Source organism: Schistocerca americana, chromosome 1 (assembly GCF_021461395.2).
Source record: "Schistocerca americana isolate TAMUIC-IGC-003095 chromosome 1, iqSchAmer2.1, whole genome shotgun sequence".
Classification (NCBI taxonomy): Eukaryota; Metazoa; Arthropoda; class Insecta; order Orthoptera; family Acrididae; genus Schistocerca; species Schistocerca americana.
The window spans coordinates 597,528,970-597,550,098 of record NC_060119.1 but is presented as its reverse complement, the minus strand read 5'-3'; the positions used below and the strand labels follow the sequence as shown (position 1 = coordinate 597,550,098).

The window sequence follows — 21,129 nt, the reverse complement described above, 5'->3', positions numbered from 1 at the left end:
GTGCCCGCTACACTGACCAAGCTGTTATTCCCATGCTATTGCCATTTCTTCAACAGGAAGGTGATGTACTTTTTACGGCACATTCATATATTGCTGCTGTGATACAACATGCTCTTTGTGATGTACAGTAACTGCCTTGGCCAACAAGATCACCAGATCGTTTGCCAATAGAACATGCATGGGACACGATAAAGCGGGAACTTAATTGTTCTCCAGGGCATGTAAGAATCATTGCTAAATTGCAACAAAAGGCTGAGATGCTTAGGACAATCTATCAGAAGATATTCTTTAGCACTTTTATGATCATTTGCATTTGAGGATACATACCTGTGTTGCTGCCAGTGAACAGTACACTGTGTATCAATGCGACTGGGCACCCTTTACTGTGACATGTGTTTCATTTGGTATTAATTTGTTATCATATACTCTCAGAATGAAGCACTATTTATCATCTCAATTGTCAATAAAATGACCTTGTTCTTGAGAGTGCCGCATTTTTGTTGTTGTTTGCTGATTACACTGTAATTCCGTCAGAGATGGCTAAGAACTCAAAAGAGCAGTTGAATGGGGGATATGTTCTCGACAAGAGATAATAAGATGAACATCGACAACAGTAAAATAGGGATAATGGAATGCAATTAAAGCAAATCAGGCGATTGAGAGGGAATTGGATTAGGAAATGAGACACTGCAAGTAGTAGATGAGTTTTCTTATTTGGACAGCAATGTAACTGATGATGGCCAAAGTAGGGAAGGTAAAATGAAAACTGGCAACAGCAAGAAATACATTTCTGAAACAAGAGGAATTTGTTAATGTCTACTATAAACTTAAATGTTTTGCAGTCTCTTCCAAATGTATTTTCTGGAGTGCAGCCTTGTATGGCAATGAAATTTTGCACTAGCATGGAGAGCTACATCAAACCAATATTAAAACTGATGATCAGAACAACAACAAAATACAACACAATATTATGTCATTTTTTAATTACTACCATTTAATTAAAAGCACATAAAGTACACTAAAGAAAACAAAAAAATATAATGATTTCATCAATCCTCAGGACTTGTGTACCAGCTGCTTTCACTTTACACTTCCTCCTATTCACACAATGTGATATTTCTTTTCTTTTCTCCCCCCCCCCCCCCCCCCCCCCACCAGTCTTCTGACTGCTTTTTACGTGGCCTGTCATGATTTCTTCTCTTATACCAACATTTTCATCCAAGAGTAGCCTTAAACCAATGCCCTCAATTATTTGTTGGAATAATGCTCTCAGTGAATTTTTCACAGTATCTCACTCTTTTCCCTACTTTTCTACTCCGAATGAAACCTACTTCCATCACCCCATTTTCTGCTGCTGTTTATATTATCCTATATTCATCTGATCAGAAATCCTTGTCTTTTTTCCATTTCCCTTCACTGAACCATCTATATCTAGACTGAGCCTTTGCATTTTCCCAACTACAACCAGACTTCTGACATTCCTCGCTACGACTCTTTCATTGGTTATTCCATCTTTTTCACATGGTTACCCTCTCCCAACTCACTCCCATTTGCCATTAGGATTGGTCACAATGACGCTTTTTCAGTTACCGGCCACATCCTCATGATGTTGAACACTGCTGATTCTTTCACCTTTCAGGGGCAGTTTCCCATCTCAAGGGCAAGAGGGTGCCCTGAATCTCTGCCCACTTCTCCACTCCCCTAAATCAGGCCACTGGAAGAACAAAGGGGAATCCTCAGACCAGAAGTTTCTGGCTGCATTGCTGAAGCCTTTTGCTCAAAATTTAAGCAGTGGCTGGAATTGAGCCTGGGACCCACTAAAATTTGATTATCAACACAGTGACCATTTGTGGTGTTTTTGTTACATTATTTTAACCACATACGGACTATTAGGAGAAGGTATGGTGGGAAAGTGGCACCACACAAAAAACCAGCATATTTCAACAGTGAGATTCAGTCATTCATATTATTGTACTTATATTTACAGAAATGTCCTACAGCGAAAATGGCTGACTGAGTAAATCCCACAAACAACAATGTCTATGTATAACCATTTTACATAAATACTTTTTCACTGTATATGGCAAATCATCCACTTAAATTAAATAAAGTGTATTCTTTATAATTTGTCTAAAGCTAGTCTGCATGCTGCTCAACTTCATTAGTGTCCTATTTCACAAAAAGAATGGTATAATAGTGTCTCAATCAATCAATCAATGAAGGAAATAGCAAACATCTTAATATAATATCTTTTGTAGCAGTAAAGAAAAACTAAAACTGAGCAGAAAATGATCAAGGTAAATACTGTAATAAGAATACCTCATGCTCCAGAAAGAGTGCTTTTAGAGTCCCATTTGACCAGTAATCCATAGCATGTGCTAGCAATTTCATAGATATAGGGTTTACCCTCAAGAAATTACCAACAAAGACTACCTGGAAAAAAGAAATTAAAAAATTCAATATATATGATCTCCATCATTAGTTTGTTCTGTCTGATTTACATAATGTACAAGTCCAATATCATTACCTTATCTATCTTCTCATTAACTGCACACATACGAGCAATGGAGCCAATATTATTTGTTATTGTTACCAGAGTAGCTCGAGCTAGATCCTGTTTGGACACATTAGCACGCCTCTCTTTGGAGTTCATATGACCGAAACTGTGAAGAAAACATAAATTACATCATTTACATGTAGCTGTATCTTTGGCAGAAAACCCAGTGGGTTTACGCAGATAACAAACATTTACTCTAGAACTAAAATCTAGAATCATATATGTTTTGTGAGGGAAGAAAAGATGTAATTAGTTGAGAACTTGTGATTCACTGAGCATATTTCAATAATTTATTCAAATATATTGTATAAAAACCTGAAACACAAAAAATTCTACTGGAAAATATCCATGTTTCTTGGTCGTTACTAGAGATCAGAAACAGAGGTGAGTATGAGCCTGATGATGTGGCTTACAAATCAGTATATAAAATCTGTAGTGGGGAAGGCAAATGGAAGACTTCGTTTGTTGGGATGCTTTGGTGTAAGTGTGGTGAACTCATTGGAACAAGCATATACAAAACTTAGTACAATATGTTCTGAAGTACTATTCCATTGCTTGGATCCCGTATCAAGTACACCTGATAGCAGGCAACAACGTCACATTGTTACTGCTCTTACAAAAGTGTAGCAGAAATGCTCAAACAACTCTAATAAGAATCTTATGAAGGATGTCAATATTATCCCTCTAGAGATGCAGTACTTACACTGCAACAATTCAGTTGCTTCCATCAAATATATCATGTAGGTATCACGAGAATGAGATAGAAGTTAGAGTGCCTGCAGAGTCATTTATTCCTCACTCCAAAGATCAAAGGAAAGAGGGAGATATATGTCAATGTAGAAACTGTGGTTACTCTATTCTCCAGCATATCTTTTCCCTCGAGAGAGTTTATTAATAAAAATTCTTTGAATATTCAGCAACTACAAGCGAAGTACTGGCATATCAAAGATTTGAGTTAGGCCATGAGGCATACTCAGGTAAGTCAGTCAGTGAAGCACAGCCTATAAAACACAAACTCTCATGTTAATCTTTGTACTTTCAACAGCATTAATTTGACTGGATTTACACAAGAGAAATTTAAAAAAATGTAAAACAAGGGAATTTAAGATTTACTTTAAAATGCATGATCATTTTTAAAGCAATAAAACAACAGCAATACAGTAACTACAGCTGTGACATTAATATCACAGGCAATTACATAGAAACAAAGGGATCATATATTCACATGTGTGACAGTCAGCATTTCCACAAAAGATTGAAAGACAAATACCTGCAAGGTCCCCAATGAAATTTAAAAAAAAAAAAAAAATAGTTGTCAAAACATTTTACCCAGCAGATTTTTGTGAACTCATGTGCTATCTGAATTTTTTTGAAAAAGGAAAGAAATTGCTCAATTATGCTTCAGTTGAAATCACCTGCTAGCAACAAGGTCTCCAGGGAGTCCAAACCTGTCATAATCTCCACCATAAATATCTCTCACAAGTTTATCCACTTGTGTGTTGTCTCCACCAGTTGCAAGTTCAATGGCTTCCTCAAAAGAATTACAGCCTGTCAGTAAGCAGCAAAGTCCCAGGAATGTACCACCACCTAAGCTGAAACATTTGTATTTCTTTGGTTTTGTCAAAACTATTAACATTTGTTTATTAAAAAACAAAAAAGTTTTTAACATAGAAATTGAAAATCATTCACCCATAAAATAATTCAAAAAACTTTCACATTTTCTAAAATTATCAGTATTGAATGCTCTTTTTTCTGACACTAAAGCAGACAAACTCAAGAAGAATAATGCACACTCTTGAAAGGGAGATTATAAATGAGACAATGATGACAAGTTATTGTTTGGCATGGAATCATATACGGTGCTGGTTTGTACATGGCAAAGAGGGTGTCCTAGCTGTAACCAGTTATCTCATTGGAAGTAGCAGTTCAAGACTCACAAGAAAAAACTTGCAATGACAGAAGTGAAGTTTAATTGAGCACAGCCCACCAACTAATAAGAGTATAGAAATGTGGCTGTGGGATAAATCCAATTGTAGGATGTTAACATATAGAAGTTAGTACCTGGGTAAACATTAATTAATGTTCACACTGTACCTCTTTAAATGCTTAAAAGCCCCAACAAGTCATAAAGGGAGTGTAAAAAGTATACAACAATGAATAGTTTCTAGAGAATATACAAAAGGTTGAGAATGCTATAGACACCATGGCTTTGAACTTTTTTCATGAGTCAATCACAAAAAAACTAAACTTCTATTGTTGTAACAGGCATTAACTGCTCTCTATTTTCAGTGCTTTAGTAACTGACACCTATTACACCCACATGTAAGCCACTGGATTAATCATCTTGAATGATTAAATCTGTGCTACAATCAACTATTTTCATATTGTTTTACTAACACAAAGGTATCAAATGAATTGCAAGAACACATGAAGAAATATATAAGACCAAAAGAGATTATTGGGGTGCACAAAAATGAAAACATAGAATATGATATCATAGAATGGGATATCACAGATTGTCTGTAGTTCATATTTCATTACAAGCAATAAAATACACTGAAAACAACAATCTGCAACAGAGAGTGTCTCAGTGGGTAGAGACCAAAAAAAGCACTGGTGTGCAAAACTTAAGAACAAAAGTAGCTTTCACATGATGTGTCACTGCCTAGTAACATAGCTTGTTGAAACTTCGATCATATATAGAAAAGACTGCTGTCGTATAGCACAGAAGGTAAGTGAAAGAAATATACAAATGAACAGAAATGAAAGTTTATTCGAAGAAAATAATTAGAAGTCACAACATTACAAATAGCAGGACATGGTTCTTAATAGAGTGTGTGATCATCACAGACAGCAATACATGCTCTGCAGTGTGCTGCCATGTTGGCCACAAGGTTGGTAAGAAGTTCTTGTGGCAGGGTGTTCCATTTTTCGACCGTGTTTGACAATGTGCCTGAGTGCATTATGTATTCCCACCTCATGCAATAAATGAATATGTCCAGCATTGTCGAACATGATCATTTTGGTGGTCCAAGTATTGTGGCATGGGGAGGCATATATTGCATTGGCATACTGACTCCAAATCTTTGATTGTGGTACACTCACTGGTCAAAGTTATTGTGACACTGTACTCCTTCTCCATGTGCATCGTTTCAGGTGTGCATTTGACCACGACTTCCTTTTTATAGATGACAATGTGTGGCCGCAACCACTGTCCTCACTAAAATCTGTTCAAGCATGTGTGGGATGTGTTGGATAGACATATTGCAGCACATTCACATGCAACAAGGACCGTTCAGGTGCAATCAACCACACTGGTGGAGGAATGGAAGATTTTGTCACAAGAACTCCTTACTAATCTTGCAGCCAGCATGGCCGCACACTGCAGAGCATGCACTGCAGTCCATGGTGATCACACACCCTGTTAAAAACCACGTCCCATCCAGGGGACCATCACGAATCGATCTCAGTGTAATTATTGTCTTTGAATAAAATGTAATTTCTGTTCATCTCATTGCCTATTTCTTTCAGTTGCCTTCTTTACTAACTGTAGGAGATCTTTCTGCATATTGCCCAAGTTTTACTGAGCTATGTGACTTGGTAGTGACACACCACGCGAAAGTTACTTTCGTCCTTAAGTTTTGCACATTAGTGTACCTGGCTCACAAACTAACACTTCCATTTGTTTGAGAATAAATGAAATGAGGGATGTACAAAGGTTGTTCAATAAGTAATCCCCCACATTTTTTTACAAAGCCATTAATATATGTAGACAAATGTCCTTGTTGGTGCTTCACATTTGATGTTTGTTCTGTGCGCCAGTGAAGTTTCGAACCGTTCTGGCAGATGGCAGAGCCATAGTACAGAATCAAAATGGCGTCTACATACCACTCATATTACAAGCGGTGTGCTGTTATTTAATTCTTGTGTGCAAAAAAAGAAACCGTTGTGAACATCCATAATCAATTGTGTGCAGTGCATGGTGATGCTGCAGTTGATAGGAGTACAGCTGGGTGATGAGTAAAGAAACTTACAGCCTAAGGAAATGCAGAAACAGAGCTCCATGATCAGCCACACTCGGAACGTCCTGTCACAGCCACTGCTCTGGACTTGCTGAATCGTGCAGATGCCATTATTCGTGCCGACCGGCGCATCACAACTCGACAAATGTCTCTACAGTTGTCTGTCAGCATTGGAATTGCATCTGCAATGATTGAGACTTTCAGATATTCAAAGAGGTGCTCACGATGGGTTCCAAGAATGCACACAGTGGACCACAAGATTCAAAGAAAGGCCATTTCATCTGAATGGTTGGAGCATTTTGAGACCAACAGAGAGTCCTTTCTGTCATAGATCATTACGGGGGACGAAAGCTGGGTGCACCATTTTGCACCGGGAACAAAAAGGCAGTCCATGGAGTGGCATCATCCCCATTCACACATAAAAGAAGAAATTCGAGACAACTCCCTCTGCTGGAAAAGTCAAGGTGACAGTTTTCTGGGATTGTGATGGCATAATTCTCGTTGATGTGACACCAAGAGGGTCAATCATCACTTCAGAGGCATATGTGAAGACTCTGAATAAACTTGAGAACTGTTTTGATGTGTTCAATAGGACAAGAATCCAGCAGAAATCTTGCTCCAAAACGTCTGAGAACTCGGGAACACATCGCCAAATTGGGCTGAACATCACTGCCTCATCCACCCTACAGTCCAGACCTGGCATTCTCGGATTTCCATCTCTTTGGGCCACTTAAAGATTTTCTATGAGGAACACTCTTTGAAGATGACGAGAGTGTCAGTCGTGCAGTGAAAACACGGCTAAGCCTACAGGACAAGAGCTTTTACACAGCAGGGAATACATGCTCTTCCACAACATTGGTGTACAGCCATAGAATGTGATGGAAACTACGTAGAAAAATAGGACATGGACAACACATGTTAATGTACACAGTCACCAAATTCTGACTCCTACCAATAAAAAAGTTCTGAGGAAAAAAAGTGGGACATTACTTATTGAACGACCCTGGTATGTGGGGCATGATGAATCATTAATTAGCAGGAATTTTTTAGCTCATTAGAGTGTACTTCAATCAACCAGACTGAGTGAGATGGCATAGTGGTTAGCACACTGGACTCGCATTCAGGAGGATGATGGTTCAAACCCCTCATCTGGGCATCCTGATTTAGGTTTTCCGTGATTCCCTTAAATAGCTTCAGGCAAATGCTGGAATGGTTACGTTGAAAGGGCACAGCTGACTTCCTTCCCCATCCTTCCCTAATCTGATGGGACCTATGACTAAGCTGTTCGGTGTGTGTGTGTGTGTGTTGGGGTTTATGGGCGCTCAACATCGAGGTCATCAGCGCCCTGACACACAGTAAAAGGAACGAATGTGGAGAGACCTAATAAAACTGAAAAACACACTCAAAGCAGGAAAAGAGGGAAAATACGACCTGAGAAGGTAAAACCTAAGGTAAGGGATAACATAGCGACAAGAATGACATAGGAAACCGTCAGTGTCTGGCCACTTACATAAAATATGGGCGAGCTTGTCACACAGGAAACAAGTTAAAATCCCCTCCCTAAAATCTTTGTAAAAACATTCGACATGGCACAGAACTTTAAAACTTTAACCACATTCGTCCGAGTGTTGCCTAAGAGAGTTGGCAGGTCCGCTGGCAAGGCAGCCTCGGCCCGCTGGTCAGAAAATAAAACGCAATCCAATAAAACGTGGCGCACAGTGACCTGGACGCCGCAAGCACCACACAGTGGAGGGTCCTCCCGCCGGAGCAGGAAGCCATGCGTCATAGGGCTGTGGCCTATTCGAAGCCGAGTGAGGAGAACCTCGTCCCGTCGATGGGGCTGAAAGGAAGTACACCACACACGCGTTGTGGGCTTGACTAGACGGAGCTTATTGTCAGTCACGTCCAGCCACTCGTCCTCCCACCGACACATGACTCGGGAGCACAACAGCGAGGTGAGTGCGTGCAAGGGGATAGCACACTGAGATACGTGTGGATCAAGACACGCTTCCTTGGCTGCGAGATCTGCCCCTTCATTCCCAGCAATGCCAACATGCCCCGGAACCCAGCAGAAAGCTACAACCTTCCCCAGTCGCTGTAGTCGGAGGAGGGCATCCTGGATGGTCTGGACTACTGTAACTGCCGGATACAAATGGTGCAATGATTGAAGGGCACTGAGGGAATCGGAACAGACAAGAAATTTAGGAGAGGAAGAACGTCTCATCTCCTCCAGCGCCCGCAAGATCGCAGACAATTCTGCATCAAAGACCGTGAAAGGCGGAGGCAGTCGGACCTTAAGGACACGATCCGGAAAAACAACGGAGCAGCCAACGGAATCCCCTTGTTTCGACCCATCCGTAAAAACCGCTACATAGTCGTGGTGCTCAGATAAAACAGCAGAAAATGCTGCATGAAAAACGGTGGCAGGAGTGCAATCCCTCTTGTACTGCAATAAATCTAAAATCACTCTGGGCCTCTTCAGTAACCAGGGTGGCAGGTGGTTAAAACCCTGGATTTGGGGTTGTACAGACTCCACACCGAGCGACTCTAGAACACGTTGCACACGGATCCCAAATGGCAACGTAGCCCGGGGACGGTGGGAAAAAAGGCGGTCCAGAGGTGGATGGGCAACAAGGCGGTGAGCAGGCGAGCTGGGAGCCGCAAGAAACTTACAAGCCTGGCGCACCAGAAGGAGCTGCCGCCGGATGGTAAGTGGCGGTTCGCCAGCCTCAGCACAGAGACTTGGTATGGGACTGGTCCGATAAGCACCCGTGGCCAGTCGAATCCCAGCATGGTGGACAGCGTCAAGGATCCGCAAATAAGACGGCCTCGCTGACCCATATACTGTGCACCCATAGTCCAGCCGCGAACGCACAAAAGCCCGATAAAACTGAAGGAGACGCGCCCTGTCCGCGCCCCAAGACCTGTGGCTGAGGCACTTGAGGATGTTGAGTGCCTTCAGGGATCTGGCTTTCAAGTCACGTAGGTGTGGCAGCCATGACAACCTGGAGTCAAAAATTAGTCCCAGAAACCGCACTGCGTCTCTAAAATGTAGGACAGCATCCCCCATATGCAAGGCAGGCAAAGTAAAAAGACGACGAGAACGATTAAAAGGAACACAAACACACTTATCGGCAGAAAACCGAAAACCTGTCTTTGCAGCCCACTCCTCTAACCGCCGCACTGTTAGCTGCAACTGACGGCTCACGGTTGCAACACTGGAGGAGGAACAGAAAACAGCAAAGTCGTCCACAAACAAGGAGCACTGTACTGGACTCCTCACTGTAGACGTTATACTGTTTATGGCTATGGCAAAGAGGGTAACGCTTAAAACACTGCCCTGGGGGACACCGTTCTCCTGCTCAAAGCGATCAGACAGTGTGTTACCAACGCGGGTCCGAAAAAACCGCTGAGACAGGAAAGACCGAATGAAAATGGGGAGGCGGCCACGAAAGCCCCATTGATGCAGTTGTGCAAGAATACAGTGTCTCCAAGTAGTATCATATGCCTTGCTGATATCAAAGAAGATACCGATACAGTGATGCTGACGGAGGAAAGCCTGCTGAATAGCCGCCTCGAGGAGTGTCAGGTTGTCGACTGTGGACCGAAATTTTCGGAATCCACACTGAAAGCGGCTAAGGAGCTGCCTGGTCTCTAGCAGCCAGACCAGACGACGGTTAACCATTCGTTCCAGGGTCTTTCCGACACAGCTTGTCAAGGCAATACTACGATAACTACTGGGACATGTGCGGTCCTTGCCTGGTTTGAGGAGAGGGATGAGGATTGCCTCCCTCCACGAGGTGGGGAAAACTCCCGTCCGCCATATGAGATTAAAACATTCGAGGAGGATTTCCTTTGACGCCGCTGGCAGATGGCGAAGCATGGAGTACCGGATGCGGTCGTAACCTGGTGCGGTGTCAGAAGCCGCAGTAAGTGCCGATTCAAGTTCCCACATGGAGAAAGGGGAGTTGTAGGCCTCAGAATTGTTCGACTGAAAGTCCAGCTTCGCTCGTTCGACAGTCGCACGGTAGCGACGAAATGCTGGATCCTGGGTTGCAGTGGCAGTACTTTGTGCAAAATGCTCTGCCAGCGTCTGAGCAATGGCTCTGGGTGTTGTTTGGAGGCATCCCTGGTTCAGGACTGCAGCTATTGGTAGACGGCTGCGTTTACCGGAAATCCTCCGGATGGCTTCCCATACTTTTGTGGAACAAGTGGAACGGTTGATGGAGTCCAGGAACTCCTGCCATGACCTTTTCTTGCTCTCTTTAATGACACGGCGTGCCCTGGCTCTCGCGATGCGAAAGGCGGTAAGATTGACTGCTGTTGGGCGGCATTTAAATCGGCGAAGAGCCGCACGCCTGTCCCGGATGGCTGAACGGCACTCATCCGTCCACCAAGGCACAAGGCGCCGCTTAGGAGGGCCAGAAGACTGTGGCATGGACAGGTCAGCAGCATGATGGATCACAAGTGTGATGTGATCCACCCATTCCTGTACGCTGTTGTGGCGTTCAAAGACAGCCAATCGAGTGAACAGAGGCCAGTTAGCCCTGCCAACCATCCACGATGGCGGCCTCTGCTCCAGCAATACACCATCCAGGAGATGAATGAGGATGGGGAAGTGATCGCTGGAATGAAGGTCGTCAATGACCTCCCAGTGAACAGAGTCGGTGAGGGTTGGAGAGCAGAAAGATAGGTCAATGGCTGAGAATGACCCTGTAGCAGTAGAGAAATGAGTCGGAGTACCTGTGTTGAGGATGCACAACACTTGAGATGTGAGGAGGTTCTCCAAAATTCGACCTCGAGCGCAAAGAGAAGTGGAGCCCCACAGGACATGATGGGCATTGAAGTCTCCCAGGAGGAGAAAGGGGCGCGGGAGTTGGTCGATAAGATCTGTGAGAGCGTCTAAGGTCATTGCATCCAGAGGGGGTAAATAAAGGGAGCAAACAGTAAGCCTTCGACGGGAATGAATTGCAACTGCAACTGCTTGCAGGTCCGTATCCAGGGGGAGAGCAGAGGAGTGGTGGTCATTAGTGACAAACACGGCGACTCCGCCTTTGGCTCTGTCTCCAGTCAGGTCATCTTTGCGATACAACGTATAGCCCCTGAGTACAGGAGCATCAGAGGGTTTTAGATGTGTTTCCTGTAAACACAAGCACAGGGGGCGTTGCCGTGCTAGGAGGTGCAGTTCCTCCACATGTGCCCGGAATCCATTCATGTTCCACTGTATAATGGGAGCCATCGATCAGGGTGGGAGGACCTTCAGTCGCACTTTCTGTCGGGGAGGAGAGGCCACAACAGGTGGAGGCTCAGTTTTGGGGCGAGATGATTGCCCCAGTCTGACATCAACCTCCATCGCCTCTGAAGAGGAGTCGAGAGAGACGTCAGAAAGAACGACATCAACATCAGCAGACTGTAGAACTTCAGTCTCCTTTAGCGGTCGAGTCTTCACCTTTGGTTTGGGCTTCGATTTTCTGGCCAGAGGTGGCAGTGGAGCCAAAACCTCAGAAGCAGTAGGGGGTGTAGCAGCGCTGGGCATTGCACAAGACTGGACCTGGGAAGGGGCAGGAGGTTCCATGACGTCAGCGACCACGGCCTGGTCAGAAGGCCGGGGAGGAGCAGCAGGCTTCACAGGAACAGCAGCAGCACACGTACATTGACAAACGCAGGTGCTAGTGCTGACAGTAGCAACCTCCGTTTGTGTAGCGGCATCAGTTTTCAAGACTGGCTGTTTCAGAACGGAAGAAAAGGAAGCAGCGAACGTGGGCGGCTGCAGGGACTTGTAAATTTTCTTTGCCTCACCGTACGGGATGCGTTTGGTGGTTTTAAGTTCCTGGATCTTCCGTTCCTCAAGGAAAACTCTACATTCCCTACTCCACACAGGGTGATCCCCAGAGCAGTTGACACACTTGGGAGGAGAGGAGCAACCAACTCCCTCATGGGTGGCTTTACCACACTTCCCGCAAGTGGCTTCCCCTTTACAGCCGAGAGTAGTGTGTCCAAAGCGTTGGCACTTAAAACACCGCATGGGGTTGGGGTAATAAGGCCGTACACTGAGACGTAGGAAACCTGCCTTCACATACTCGGGCAATTTGGTGCTGTTAAACGTAAGGATGAACGAGTCAGATTTCAGGAGAGCACCATCCACCCGTTTCATAACGTGTTGCACGTCGACAATTCCTTCCCGGGACCATTCAGCCTTCAGTTCGTCTAGGGGAATATCAACGAGATCTCGGCAAGTCACAACACCCTTGCTGTAGTTCAAGGTGTTGTGAAATTCAGTCTCAATCGCAAACTCCCCAAGAAATTGTGCCTTCTGAAGGTTCTGGACTTGCTGGAAGCTAGATGTTTCAACCAACAAGGTGCCATTTCGCAAGCGCTTTACAGATTTTAATGTACCAGCAATACCTTCTAAGCCTTTCTGGATGTAAAATGGCGAAACTTTGTCGAAACTCCCATCTTTTCTTTTAATTATAAGAAACACATTCTGCGAAGCAGCATGCGTTCTGTTACTACTACTACCTGAATCAGGAGGACTGGCTACACGAGCCCTCTTGTGAGATTGGGTGTTAGAACCTACCAGCGGCCCACCCTTTCCGCTGGGGGGAGAAGAAGAAAAGTTCGAGGGTTCCATCTCGGTCCCACGAGCAGCTAGGGAACTAGGAGTCCACCTAGACAGAGCCCCGCATGCCTAGGTAAGCCTTATACAACTGAGGTGCGGCAGACTCCCCAGAGGTCGCCCGCTAACGACTGTTCCACCTCAACAGCCATGCATCTCATCGGCGCGCAGCACACCTTGAGATTGAGGGGTTTTTTATAGAGGTGTATTCCATCCTCGCGACCCGGGCGGTCAAGCCAAGATCCCCATTCCCTGAGACACACAACATTCCACCGCCGCGCCGCACGGTGGTCGTTGAAGTGTGCTTAGAGGTTACGGTGACAGGGGACTGGCGGCGCTTACCAGTCCCCAGCTCAGGAACCCCGGGGTCGCCAAGCCCGTACCCAGCAAACGAATGCTGAGCCCCTGGGGGCAAGCTGTTCGGTCCCTTCCCCCGAATCAACCAACCAACCATATCAGACCATAACAGAAAAGTAATGGTAGGAGTAATGGCAATCATTCGAAGCATTTTTGAGAAGTATTTTTGCTAGTTATCTCTGAAGAATAGCATTGACTGGAAGCTCAGCAGTGCTTTCAATTTTGTGCATGTGCCTTGTGCCAGCTCAACTCCTCAACTCTGTCTTGAGTAGTTATGTCTACATATATGAAAAAATACTGTTAGAGTGTTATAGTTCCATACTACTGAGTATATATAAATTTACCACAATGATTTACCAACACAATGTTCAAAACCAACTGGGCATGAAATACTACTACTACTACTACTACTACTACTACCTGCAAAACTATGTGTAAGCATTATATAAATTGTATTTGACAAATTCCATGGCCGTGTGTAAAAGCCCTAAACTGTTCAACAGAGCTAAAGCTAAACTATATTAAATATACAAAACTTCATAGCACCTATTCATTCACACACACTCTCTCTAACTTGTTGCTGCATACGAATTACTATTTTTTTTCTTATTTATGCATTGTATGTCACTTCACAACATATGTTCCTTTTGGATGGAGCCTTAACCCTAGACAGTGTGTATCCAGGTGATGGATTGGGGATTTCTTAAAATACCTCCCATGGACTTAACAAGCCAGAGAGAAAATTCCATAAAAGTTGCAGCTACAACAGAACCAGTAAGACAGCAGTTAATAAAATTTATGCTTACAAATATGGAACAAGCCTTGGAAAAGATGGAGATAATCAAAGATAACTCCACTATTCCCAAGGGCTAAGATGTGGTGCAATGAGGAAGGTGGAGGATATGGCAGACTACATGAGTAACAACAGACTGGATATTTTAGGATTGTCAGATGCAAGGTGAAAAAGTAAAGGAAGTAGGGAACTGAGGAATGCATATAGGCTGTACTGGAGTGGGAATGGCAAAGTAAGGAGACATGGAGTCATAGTAGTTACGAGAGGAAGTGAAAGGAATAAGTTACAGCATAATGAAGGTCAGAGTGAAAGTTGGATGTTATGCTTAAGGGAAAGAAGACTTGGAAGAGCAAATGTAGATACAACTAATTGGACAGAAGATTATGATAATGGGAAACTTAAGTCAACATGTAGGCAAGGAAAGAGAAGGGTAGGGGAGGGTATGAGAAAGTATTGGAAGAGGAAGGGTGAGAACAAGAAATGAATAAAAACAAAAATTGTTAGACTTTTGTAAAAGGACTGGACCAACCATAGGCAACATCTAATTTAAGGCAAAAGAAAGTCATAAGGCTACATGGTACGGCCCTTATTTTTCAAGTGAATCTGTGGCAGAGTACATAATATGTGACCAGAACACAAAGAGAGAGTCACCCATGCAATGTAATACCTTCTGAAGCCCCAGATTGTGATCACTATCTTTTAGTAGTGATGGTTAGACGGATTACAGAGAAAAAGGGGGCAGAAGGGCAAGATATCAAGTACGGAAGTTTAAAGAAGAGAAAATTCAAAAAAGAAGGAAATAGTAAAGAGCTATGTACCAAGGAATGAAATGCAGTCAGCAAGGTAGTAATTGAGAAGGTTCAAAACAACAATGTTGGAAGCAGAAGAAAAAAACATGCAAAAGAACATTGGTAAGAAAAGATGAAAATAGACACACTGGTAGAATGAAAATCAAAGCATTTTCAAGGAGAAAACAGAGGATGCAAGAAAGGAATAAATTGAGGAGAAGGTGGCTAAGAGACTGGTAGCCAGATAGAAGCCAAAATGGATGGGAGCATAGAGTAAGAAGTTCCTTTATGTAATGGTTAAGGCTAAGTAGTGAGGCGTGATCAGTAATGTCAGGATGATCAATAAAGAATGCAAGAAAGTTGAGAATTGCACAGGAAATAAAGGAGATATGGAAAGACTATTTTGAAAAATTACTAAACCGCCAATGGATACAACACAAAAGAGGATAACGAGGAACCAGGGAATGTAAAAGATATCACGATGGATCTAACCTGGACAGAAGCAGAGGATGTGATCAAGATCGCAAAAGAAGGAAAAGCACCTGGAGTGGATGAAGTAAGTATGGAGATGGTCAGGGCAACTGTCACTGGTATAGTGTAGTGGCTCCTCCGGGACATGACAGCAGTATGAAAAGAAAGAAGGAAACATGAAGACTGCAAAATGGAATCACAATGTAATTTTTTTTTATGAAGAGTTGCAGGAAACTACATTAGAATTACAGGGGAGTTACTTTGATGTGTCACAATGTCAAGGTATTTGAGAAGATTCAAGGAAACAGAACAGGGAAGACAGTAGAAAGAGGAACAATATGGGTTTAGAACAGGAATGTTGACATTTGATCTAATTTTTAGCACAAGGAAGCTCCAAGAGAGATACTAAAAATATGGTAATAATCTAGGAATGGTGTTGCTGGACACTGAGAATGTGTACTATAGTGTGAAAAGAAGCAAGTTCTGAGAAAACCTTCAGAAAGAGGAACTGGAGGAGGAGGGGGGGGGGGGGGGGGGAGGGTTTACAAGAAAGGTTAGATGTATGGAAGGAAGTGATGGGACAGTATGGTTGAAATTAATTGCAAAGAAGTGAAAAGTGATGGTGACAACAAGAAAGAAGAGGAGGGTAGCCACAGATGTAAACTTTAGAGAGCAAGTACTAAAAAAAGTAGAAATTTCAATTACCTGGGTAGCATAACAGAAGACAGTGGGAGGAAAGATAGGGGGATTAGTGAAAGGGGAAGACAAGTCCATGGTTTCTGCAGAATGTAATAAGCCAGGTCTGGAGCAAGTATGTAGCTCCAGGAAGCAAGCAAGTGTTATACTGACCATATTATGCTCCATTACTCACGTATGCATCAGAAATGTGGTAATGAAGAGGAGGCAGGTGAGTGGGAATCAAGATTGCAGGATGAAATTTCAAAGAAGCAGAATAAGACTGACTGGAATGGATAGAGTAAGATAGGAGACAGTGAGAGAAATAATGAAAGAGAAGTTTCTGCAAGAGACCACTGATAAGACAAGATTAAGGTGGTATGGGCATGTTATAAGAATGGGAGTTTGCAGGATTCTAAGACAGGCCCGCAAAATGACACTATGAGGCAAGAGACATAGAGGAAGAATGAGAGACAGATGGATTGTTGGAATGATGAAATGTGTGATGAAAAGTGAAGACTAGGACAGAGGGGAGAGAGAAATGTGGCAGAAGGACAGGAGAAAATGGAGTGGCTTATGTTCTAAACAGCCCAGCCAGGGGTTGGAAACTGTAGAAGATGATAATGATTTTTCTTTTGGGAAGGACGCCTAGACTCAAAACCCAAATACTTATTACAGCAATGGCATCATATTAAACAATACTGAATTTTCACGGATCTGAATAATAGCTGTAACCGAGTTTCGCAGCTTGGGGCAAACTGTTTACGTACATATTTTATGCCCTTTTGACTTCTTACGTACATATTTTATGCCCTTTTGACTTCTTACTCATTTCATAACAACATTTTTCATGATTATTCTATAGGCATGGTTATTCCAAAGCTTCCTAACCATGGACAGCATATATATATATATAAACAAAGATGAGGTGACTTACTGAACAAAAACGCTGGCAGGTCGATAGACACACAAACAAACACAAACATACACACAAAATTCAAGCTTGCGCAACAAATTGTTGCCTCATCAGGAAAGAGGGAAGGAGAGGGGAAGACGAAAGGAAGTAGGTTTTAAAGGAGAGGGTAAGGAGTCATTCCAATCCCGGGAGCGGAAAGACTTACCTTGGGGAAAAAAGGACAGGTAAGTCTTTCCGCTCCCGGGATTGGAATGACTCCTTACCCTCTCCTTTAAAACCCACTTCCTTTCGTCTTCCCCTCTCCTTCCCTCTTTCCTGATGAGGCAACAATTTGTTGCGAAAGCTTGAATTTTGTGTGTATGTTTGTGTTTGTTTGTATGTCTATCGACCTGCCAGCATCCCGCAACTACCCTCCCGACCTGGTACAGAAGCAAATAACCAGAGCAACTTCCTCATCCTCTCAAACCCAGAACCTCCCACAGAAGAACCACAAAAGTGCCCCACTTGTGACAGGATACTTTCCGGGACTGGATCAGATTCTGAATGTGGCTCTCCAGCAGGGATACGACTTCCTAAAATCCTGCCCAGAAATGAGATCCATCCTTCATGAAATCCTCCCCACTCCACCAAGAGTGTCTTTCCGCCGTCCACCTAACCTTCGTAACCTCTTAGTTCATCCCTATGAAATCCCCAAACCACCTTCCCTACCCTCTGGCTCCTACCCTTGTAACCGCCCCCGGTGTAAAACCTGTCCCATGCACCCTCCCACCACCACCTACTCCAGTCCTGTAACCCGGAAGGTGTACACGATCAAAGGCAGAGCCACGTGTGAAAGCACCCACGTGATCTACCAACTGACCTGCCTACACTGTGACGCATTCTATGTGGGAATGACCAGCAACAAACTGTCCATTCGCATGAATGGACACAGGCAGACAGTGTTTGTTGGTAATGAGGATCACCCTGTGGCTAAACATGCCTTGGTGCACGGCCAGCACATCTTGGCACAGTGGTACACCGTCCGGGTTATCTGGATACTTCCCACCAACACCAACCTATCCGAACTCCGGAGATGGGAACTTGCCCTTCAGTATATCCTCTCTTCTCGTCATCCGCCAGGCCTCAATCTCCGCTAATTTCAAGTTGCCGCCACTCATACCTCACCTGTCTTTCAACAACTTCTTTGCCTCTACACTTCTGCCTCGACTGACATCTCTGCCCAAACTCTTTGTCTTTAAATATGTCTGCTTGTGTCTGTATGTGTGGATGGATATGTGCGTGTGTGCGAGTGTATACCTGTCCTTTTTTCCCCCTAAGGTAAGTCTTTCCGCTCCCGGGATTGGAATGACTCCTTACCCTCTCCTCTAAAACCCACTTCCTTTCGTCTTCCCCTCTCCTTCCCTCTTTCCTGATGAGGCAACAGTTTGTTGCGAAAGCTTGAATTTTTTGTGTGTATGTTTGTGTTTGTTTGTGTGTCTGTCGACCTGCCAGCACTTTCATTTGGTAAGTCACATCATCTTTGTTTTTAGATATATATTTCCTACGTGGAATGTTTCCCTCTATTATAACCATATATATATATATATATATATATATATATATATATATATAAGACCTTTAAATATGTCTGCTTGTGTCTATATATATATATATAAGACCTTTAAATATGTCTGCTTGTGTCTGTATATGTGCGGATGGATATGTGTGTGTGTGTGTGTGTGTGTGTGTGCGAGTGTATACCCGTCCTTTTTTCCCCCTAAGGTAAGTCTTTCCGCTCCCGGGATTGGAATGACTCCTTACCCTCTCCCTTAAAACCCACTTCCTTTCGTCTTTCCCTCTCCTTCCCTCTTTCCTGATGAGGCAACAGTTGGTTGTGAAAGCTTGAATTTTGTGTGTATGTATGTGTCTGTTTGTGTTTCTATCAACCTGCCAGCGCTTTCGTATGGTAAGTCACATCATAAACATTCCACGTGGGAAAAATTATATATAAAAACAAAGATGAGGTGACTTACCGAACGAAAGCGCTGACAGGTCGATAGACACACAAACAAACACAAACATACACACAAAATTCAAGCTTTCGCAACAAACTGTTGCCTCATCAGGAAAGAGGGAAGGAGAGGGAAAGACGAAAGGATGTGAGTTTTAAGGGAGAGGGTAAGGAGTCATTCCAATCCCGGGAGCGGAAAGACTTACCGTAGGGGGAAAAAAGGACGGGTATACACTCGCACACACACACACATGATATGTGTGGATGGATATGTGTGTGTATGCGAGTGTATACCCCTCCTTTTTTCCCCCTAAGGTAAGTCTTTCCGCTCCCGGGATTGGAATGACTCCTTACCCTCTCCCTTAAAACCCAAATCCTTTCGTTCTTCCCTCTCCTTCCCTCTTTCCTGACGAAGCAACCGTTGGTTGCGAAAGCTAGTATTTTGTGTGTATGTTTGTGTGTCTATCGACGTGCCAGTGCTTTCGTTTGGTAAGTCACATCATCTTTGTTTTTAGATATATATATATATCTTTTTTTAACTAAGGTTGTGGATAGCTTGTAGCATTACCTTTGTCACAGTGCTCATACAGCTGTTTTAGTATAAAAACAATGGAAAATCCAGGACAGAATAATGACTATATTATGAAAAGGATAGATTACTACTCACCATATAGTGCAGATGAGTCGCAGACAGGCAAAACAAAAAGATTTTTAAACAAGTAAGCTTTTGGCCAAAAGACTTTTACTTGTGTTGTCTATTTCAAAAGATGGCCTTTTCATTGAAAACTTACTTGTTTAGCAATCTTTTTATTATGCCTGTCTGCGACTCAACATCTCTGCTGTATGGTGAGTAGCAATCTACTGTTTTCATAACATTGTCATTTAGTCAAAAATTATATCAATGTCTTTCTTATCCTCTTTTTTCTTTCAAAGAGTTTGCACAAATACAAATTAAAAGTAAATCTGGAGTGACACACTGAGGTTTGACATTAAGGGTACCATATATAAAACTGAAATAAAATGTGTAGCAAAACAATCGTACTGCCTACATTATAAGGCAAAACAGTAATGGTATATCATCCTCACTGCATTTATGTCCCACCCACTGTATTTAATATATTTTCAAAGTATCAAAATACTACATCTCTGCAACAACATTGGTATAATATTGGTATCTTCTCTCTTCAGACAACAACCTGAACTTTTTAATTATGACCAGCATTCTAGTTTCTGCTCTCACTTGCTTGCCTATTTCAGAAGCTATACTTTACTTCTTTTGCTTGAGTGCATATTGTCTGCTATCTATACAAAATCATTGTGTGTTATACTATACATTTTATCAGGGAATAAGATTTCAAAATAACAGTGGTTTAAGTCAGGTTATTTTTTTCCCATGCTTTCAGGTGAGACACAACACAAAATTAAATTAAGTTCCTAAATCAAAACTGGTTTGGTCTTTAGTTAAACAGCTTCTCACAGGTGAATTAACTTTCATTATAGCTTATACTTCTTTTATTTTAGTCAGTGTAAAGAGCTAAACATTATAAAGGGCCATGCACATAATGAGCTTGTTCATGCTATCATGCATCTTTATGTTGGAGGCAACAACTGGACGACGATATGTGGCAGCTGTCAACTAGATATGTCTTTATGCTGCTTACATAAAAATTAATGGCAGTTTATGGTCAGCCTTTCCTTCACATTCTGCTTCTTTCGCGTACAGACATTTCTATTATTGATACACATGTCATATATGCACCTTTCTTGAAATGTTATGAATGACTTTATCCAAAATACCAATCTTCGTTGTGGACACAAAGTTATACGATTTTTTTTTCTGCTTTTGCTGCTTACAGGTGTTTCCTTTACAGACATACAAGAAAGCCCTCATCTTCGATTTTCTAAAGAATCAAACTCACATATGTAAAACAGCTTCAAATGTTT

The 21,129-nt window shown here is 42.8% G+C and overlaps 1 protein-coding gene across 7 annotated transcripts in view; it reads right to left on the bottom strand.

Annotated features, from left to right (window-relative positions):
- LOC124606997 (pantothenate kinase 3) overlaps positions 1 to 21,129 on the bottom strand; it is a 175,257-nt gene that overhangs the window by 7,013 nt on the left and 147,115 nt on the right. For all 7 annotated transcript variants that reach the window (XM_047139145.1, XM_047139196.1, XM_047139178.1 and 4 more), the window contains 3 exons: positions 3,973 to 4,149; positions 2,528 to 2,663; positions 2,320 to 2,433 (listed from right to left, as the gene is read on the bottom strand). In XM_047139145.1, coding sequence (XP_046995101.1) covers positions 2,320 to 2,433; positions 2,528 to 2,663; positions 3,973 to 4,149 — 427 coding nt within the window. The remainder of the gene's footprint in view (positions 1 to 2,319; positions 2,434 to 2,527; positions 2,664 to 3,972; positions 4,150 to 21,129) is intronic.